Below are 7,511 nucleotides of genomic sequence, written 5' to 3' on the forward strand. Positions count from 1 at the left end.
TTTTTTACGTGTCAGATTGCCATAAGATTTGACAGTGCTGCGTATAATGTACCCCCACAGCATGTCGCTACAATGTGATTTTTTGTTTTCAACTTCTTCATTATCTCTTTAGAAATCTTTTTGATTTGCTCCTGATTCATATCAGACTACTAAACTGTCAACTACATAAGGGAAATTACCCAACTACATAATCTTTATCATTAATTGCGACAAGAATAACTGCCAGAAGAAGCAAGTGTCATATACAGGTTTACATTTTTATCATTAATTACAACAAGAACATGTCAACAGCTGTCAGAAGTAACAAGCGTTATATCCAGGTTTACACCTTTACCATTAATTGTAACAGGAACACGCTGGCAGCTGTCGGAAGAAGCAAGTGTCACTTTCAGAGTTGCATCCTTATCGTAACTGCAACAAGAACACGTTGACACTTGTCATAAGAAGCGAGTGCCATATTTAGTTTTATAGCAGTACTAACTGCAAGAATAACACATTGTCATCAATCAGAGGCAACAAGCATTATTTACATATTTATTATTAACTACAACAAAAATTTGTTGACAAGATCACCATTAGCAACACATTCACAAAATTAATATATGTTTATGGTATTTCTGGATAATGTGCGGAATGCGTACTATTTCTGCACAATGTGAGAAGTCACGTGTACTTCTTGATCTTGAAGCAACATAAAAGGTGCTGCTGGTATAACCACCAGAATAATCAAGGACTCCTTTGAACTAGGTCTAGTCTAAAACTGTGAAAATGTTTTTTCAGTGTTTCTCTGTAACAGCTAATTTGGGTTTATTACCCGCTTGTCAGCTGGATGGTCCAACAGTGAAAAGAAGACTTTGGCGAGCTACACAATTGGTTCATTGCTAGCACAGATCAAAGAAATTGCAGTATGGCCACCATCCCTGAGTCTCACAGACCATTTGCAGATAAGCTTTAGCAGCAGTTATTCTGATAGTCTGAGCACCCAAACATTGTTAAACTAGCAATATAACTTCAGTGCTATTGATAATGAATGGCCGTGTCCAGAAGCAGGAGCATGCAACTACTAAAAACAGAAAAAGCTATCAACTATATTCAACTAGGAAAATGCCTATCTGGTGGCTAGAATTTCCCCGCTCTATTGCTGTATTTTGAATACTTTTTTTAAAACAAAACATGATAGGCTCTGACACACGATAGGCTGTTCTTTGATAATATATGTCTATGAGATAGTGAAAAGAATTGAGCCGAGTAGAATGGTGACAGATGCCATTGGATAGGTTCCAACATCCTTGGAATGCGTCACTTACCACCACATATCCTCTCAACTATGACTGACGCGAACAATCTTTTCAGTATAATCACAAAAGTAATACCTAATTAAAAGCTTGACAAGCATAAGCGAGTGAAAGCATGTAAAGACAACTTATGTTTTTTTTCGATTCTCAAAGATGGAACCTTTTTCTGTTTACAACTGTTGATGTCAGCCAGAAGAAAACACGGTGACAGGTGAGCCCGACTCTTTGAGCCTCAACAAGAAAAGAACACTGCAACTGTCTTTTTCATGGCTTTACAACGACGACACCTACACAAACAGCCATTGTTCGCAGCTTCTGTTTTCTGATTGGACTTGGTGGTGGTCAATGAAGATAATTATTACTAGCTATAATAAGTATTAAAAGAAGCCAGATTTATGCCATTAAGACTAAGTTAATACCAATCTCCACTTTTTATAAAAATGCTCTAGTTTACAGCTTACCAAATTAGTTTTAACAAACTTAGCATCAAAATTGGTGAAAACTAATGAATAAATGGACTAGTTTGGTTATGCTAGTTAATATTGTAATTAGCCAAATGCTGTTAAATATTATTCAAATGATGTTGAACAACTTGGCTTTAGTCATGGTTTTTGCCAGCAACAGGGAAATATCGAAGAGAGCTCGTTCACTTTAAGAATAAATGACACTTGGATCTTGCAATTTTCAGTATAATTTAACTGGAACTGAAGTAGGGTTTGGCTATCAGGCGTACTCAAACTCTGCTTCCTTTCCAAACGGCTAATGAAACTAGTGGCTGTTTAGAAGAAAAGTATGTTTTTGAAATATCGGGGATAGAAACTCGTTTGCTTTGGAAATGAATGATAAATCAGATTTGGGAGACTTCCGTTTAGCGTTTCCATCAGTCTGGTTGAAATAAAGTAGAGTTTGATGAAGCTTACTTGGTATTCTTTTTTGTAACGATTGATATCCATACAAAAGACACCAACTAAAGCAACATACTGAGGTGGTAAAACCTATATTTCTATATATGTTTACATACAAAGAGCACATTTTGTAGTTTATGATAAAGCCCACACAGAACTTACAAGTTAATAAGAAACATACAGTTCAGTATGAAATGGTTATGGCTGCATTGATATGAGTGATGACTGTAATAGATACATAAATTGAGTTCTGGGAATAAATATCAAACGGCTTACAATATAAAGTTGTGAGTTCTTATTTCGACAAGTTCAAAACACTGAGTGCATTGACCCAACAAAAACTGAACCATGTGTATCTCATAACCCATGTCCTTGAAACCGTGAGACAGCAAAAGTTTTATAGGGGTGCTATTGAGGACGACCAGCTCTTCCAGGGCAGACATGGCCATATACTCCTGAGCCACTTGGGTAAACAGTAAGACAATTCCAACAAAAATGAGCCTTACACTTTGTGCAATGCATGTGAAGACATCCTTCATTTTTTTCAATACCAAATCCACAGCCTGGACATTTTTGTCGATTTTCTGGATCTTCTTCCATCCATCTACCTATTGAGTTGGAATCGGGGTCAGCTGAGCAAGCCTCATTCAGTAAATGGGCATTTTTGTGGCAACATGTGCAGGTTCTTACAAAACACATAGAACAATGATAAGTTCGAGATGTTTCAGTAGCATGGTAGATGTTAGGGCAATCGGGTGTTGGACAAAATTCGTATTCCTTGTTCCGCGCCACAAAGGATTCCACAGAGGCATTGATCATATCATTTGTGATGGAAATATCATCAATGCACAGAAACTCATTGCAATCTTCTGCAGTACAACAGAGTGGAAAAGACTTGTCTTTGATAGTACTCTTCATCCAGTCATTGAAGCACTCTTTGCAATAGTAGTGGCCGCATAAAGAAAGTTGCACTTTGTCTTCTTCAACTTCATCCAAGCAAACCGGGCATTGAGTTTCAACTTTGCTAAAATTTCTATCAATGGCTTCTTTCTCAAGTTTGTCCAACTCCGTTTGAATTGCATGATAAGCATCACATGTCCCAAGGTACTGTATTTCATGTTTTCTGAGATCTAATCGCACACTCACGGAACCCTCGATAGCATTCAATTCATGCAAGTCTACTTTGTACTTTCGCAAGAGCAACTTCATGAAACCAGGTGGTTTGTCACCTCCTTTCAAGGGAAATACACTTTCCAGATGATTTTTACTGCCGAGTATTTCTAAAAACTCAATAAGTGCTCCCTGAGCTGTTACTGTGTTTGAAAGGCCGCCGTAGAGATTTAGTCGATCTTGTCGTGCATCCTTTTCAATTAGTGTTCCCGTCTGATCCATCACCTTTTTGAGTATTTCATCGTGTTTACCAGTCAAAAGCGACCTGCTGAGTGTTCCACCACAATCAAATGGTACTCCATATATTATTTGTGAAAGTTCAGTCTGAAGCCTCTTGAGATTGTTGTGGTCATTCGACCGGCAGTTCAATGTTCCAACCTTTTTAAATTTTGGCTCTACACGGAACTGAGTTGTTGAACCTAAGAGTGTCGCAATCTGTTTAATGTCCCTTTCCAAAAAATCATATACTTTCACAGGCAGTTTAAAAAGATATGTCCAACTAGCAATGAATTTCAATTGCCTGCACTGATGATGTAGGTGACAAAGTTTTAAAGAGTCTAGGAACTTGAGACATGAAGTTATCGAGCCCATTTGAATGAAGCATCGCACGATACGACACATTTCTCCGTCATTAAGAAACTTCACGGAGGCCAATGTCAGCCCAGAAGCCTGCAAAGAAGGTTGTAGTAGTGTCTTGATAGCTTGATGATCAAGTTCAATTCCCTGTAATGCAGGCTCAGACGGAATGATAATGTTAGGAGTAGAGGATCGAAGAAAACTAGGCATATTATCCAAAATCATTTTGGCAGTGCAATCTTTAGGAACAGGCTTCAGAAATAAGTTGTTGTAATCTTTCTTGTTGCGCGTTGCAGTGCAAGTTGTGAAACCCAATGCAAATGATGCCACAGTAAAGTGATGCTCATCTAGCAACCCTGGAGGCAACTTCACAAACGCATGCTCTTTGCTTGGCCTTCGCAACCATTCGACAGTGATGGAACCGCGAAAGCCATCTTCTTCAGTAGCTGTTTGAGTTCTATGGTGAGATTTCAAACAGTGAAACAAAGGAAAATCTCCGGCAACAGCCTGTGCAGCTGAAGATGGTTGGCAAAAATCCACAAACCCCCATGTTGTAGTTTGTTGCTCTACCTTTTTTAATTTGATAATCTCTCCAAAGCCTGACAGCAGTTCTGAAACTTGCTGATTTTCCAAAAGTGAAGCATCACATGCTCTTTTGAGGACAATCTTTACGGAAGTAAACTCATCTGGCATCACACAAGAATAGACTTTACCTCCGGCTCCTAGATATACCTTCACATCAGATTTACCATCAACTCCAACCTCCTTCTTTTTCATACGAGCAGCGTCAATCAGGGGAGCAACGAAATTAGTCTGGATGTACTCATTCACCAGCTGATAATCACTGTGTCGCACTATTAGATTCACCCACAAACTGTTTTGCTTCGGTGGTGACCATAGCAAATCAGGCACTAGAAGGCAGCAAGCGAAAACATCCTTCATCACATTCTTGATTGCCCAACGGGTATAGTAAAGATCTCTTTGAATAGCAGGTCCAGCCTTTGATAAGGGAAACTGCCCGACTAGCTGCGTGATGTACGTTTCATTCAGCCAACCTCCGCCATAGTTGTAATTAACCTGATCAACTTTGCTCACTGAAATTAAAAACTTTCGGCTGGTCTCCAAAATGTTTTCAAAGATTGCAATCTTTGGAGCCTCTCCGCAATAGCTCAAAGCTGAAGAAGGGTGAAGAGGACAATACTCTTGTACTTGCGGAACAAAATAACCAACTCGGTCAAAACCAGAAAAAAAGCACAAGTTGTTGGGGAAGAAACAAGCAAGATAGTTCTTCTCAATGACTTCCAAGTTGTCGAGAAGCAATGCTTCTTCTTCCACCTCGATATTTAGTTGGCGATTGAGACATTTCCTAAGTTCTTTGACCAGACTGTAGGCATTCTTCATGAGCTTGGCATTAATAGAATTCTCAAAACACCATTGACCTCGGTTATGAGCTGGCTGAGACTGCCAAGAAGAAAATAGCTTAAGAAATGTGAAAGAATCACCACGTTTGTCGAGAAACTTGGCTTTTTTGGCATCCGCTGCTACCTTTTCCTCATCAGTTGAACCTCTATAAAATACCATGTTTCCTTGAATGCACATGGCAGCCATTGCTATGCCTTTGTAGCCAACACCATGGTCGCAGCAAAGCAAAATGAACTTGGCAAATTTGGGATCAACTGGAAGGTGCACCATCTTCTTTCCAATATCACTAAGACCACCATCAATGTCAAGGCACTCTAATCTCTTCAAGAGCTCATGGGCACTTTTCAAACTTTGTTTATCAGGGCTTTGGACAAAATCAAAGGACAGGGGATCTTTTATGCCCAATGCAATAAGACTCAGTACAGCCTGGCTGAGGTTGACACGAAGAATTTCAGGCACAGCTATCTCTTCCATACTCTGATAATCATTCTCACTGTACAACCGGAGGCATTCTCCAGATTCAACTCGTCCAGCTCGCCCTTTCCTTTGGTCTGCTGAACTTTTACTGATTCCACATATGACTAGTTTTGAGACATTTACTTTCGGATCAAACTGCTTTTCTTTTGCAAGACCACAGTCCACTACATATTTGATCCCAGGAATGGTGATAGATGTTTCGGCGCAGTTGGTGGCAAGCACAACTTTTCTACGACCATCGGTAATGGGTGCCATAACTTCAGCATATTTTTCAGCACTCAACTGTCCATGCAAAGGAAAACATACAGCATCAGCCAAATCAGCCAACTCCTCTGTACCACGCTCACAATCTAATGGTGTTACCAAAAATGCTAATATATCTCCAGGTTCTTTCTCTGCATGCAGCTGTTTTACGCAGTCAAGAACAAACTGCAAGTACTCATTAGCAGAAGGTAGACTACCATGTGAATAAGAAACATCTACAGGGTACATTCTACCAGGAACCCTCACAACCGGACAGTCACCAAAATATTTTTGAAATACTGCTGGGTCGATTGTGGCCGATGTGATGATCACTTTTAGATCTGGACGTTGTGGGAGACATTTTTTGATAAGACCAAGCAAAAGATCAGTAAAGATGCTACGTTCGTGCGCTTCATCAATCACTAGAACTGAGTATTGGAGAAATAGACGGTCTTTAAGACACTCGTTCAGCAGACAATGATCGGTTGAAAATACAATCTTAGTCTCATTAGAAACTTTTCCTTTCATGCCCACTTGATAACCGACAAGGTTTCCTAATGCCGTTTTCATTTCTGTAGAAACACGTTCAGCGAGACTCGTTGCTGCCACTTTCCGTGGCTGGGTGCAAATAATTTTATGATTGCCATTAGCAAAACCATGCTCATAGAGGTATTGGCAGACTTGTGTACTTTTGCCTGATCCCGTATCTCCAACCACTATGCTGACTTGCGATTCGCTGATGGTCTTCATGATTTCATGTTGGTATGAGTACATGGGCAGTCCAGCATTGAAGCGATAGCATTCTCTCCCCATCCTTAAAATTTCCGCTTTTAGATCAGCCATATCGTCTACCATAGCAAACTGGATTTGGCGATATCTTTGCTGAAAGACCGTAAAACGTTGTCTGTACTCGGAAACCTACAGAAATTAAGGTATAAAATCAAAATTTACATTTATGTCATAGTTCATAATTATAAACTTGTATGTTTTTGACAGACTAACCTGGTGATCATAGTCTGGTCCCCAAGGAATTTCTTCAACAGCTAGTTGGTAATCTCTGATTGCTTTATTTGCTGTTTCGTCAAGTAATTCGTTAGCCAGCCTCCTTACTTGATCCCCGGCTCCGCCAGCCGCTTTGACAGCCATAACTGAAATTGACAAACTAAATGTACAAAGTCTTCTAGTAATGGTTAATGCTTGTAAAATAGAAAATCACTAAAACTGTAATACACAAGTTGTAGCATTAAAGTCTTGGTAACTTACATCAATGAAATTATATAATTTTAGTAGTTGAACAATTTGTCTTTTAGTGTAAGTACCTGCTAATGCTTCAGGTAGGCCAACTTGCACATTGTTCATTCAACCAAGCTGGTGCAAGTCTGCCAAAAAAACTAATGATATGATTAGCAAAAGCAGACATTTT

General features: G+C 39.4%; 1 protein-coding gene across 1 annotated transcript; it reads right to left on the minus strand.

The window, feature by feature from the left end:
• Window positions 1–2,326: 2,326 nt before the first annotated feature.
• On the minus strand, window positions 2,327–6,880 carry LOC137400870 (uncharacterized; the record flags this gene model as incomplete). The annotated part of the gene is made up of 1 exon (XM_068087214.1): window positions 2,327–6,880. A coding segment is annotated over one exon (4,272 nt), but the record flags the coding sequence as incomplete, so codon positions are not given.
• Between the last annotated feature and the right edge of the window lie 631 nt (window positions 6,881–7,511).

This window comes from Watersipora subatra, chromosome 7, assembly GCF_963576615.1.
Source record: "Watersipora subatra chromosome 7, tzWatSuba1.1, whole genome shotgun sequence".
Taxonomy (NCBI): Eukaryota; Metazoa; Bryozoa; class Gymnolaemata; order Cheilostomatida; family Watersiporidae; genus Watersipora; species Watersipora subatra.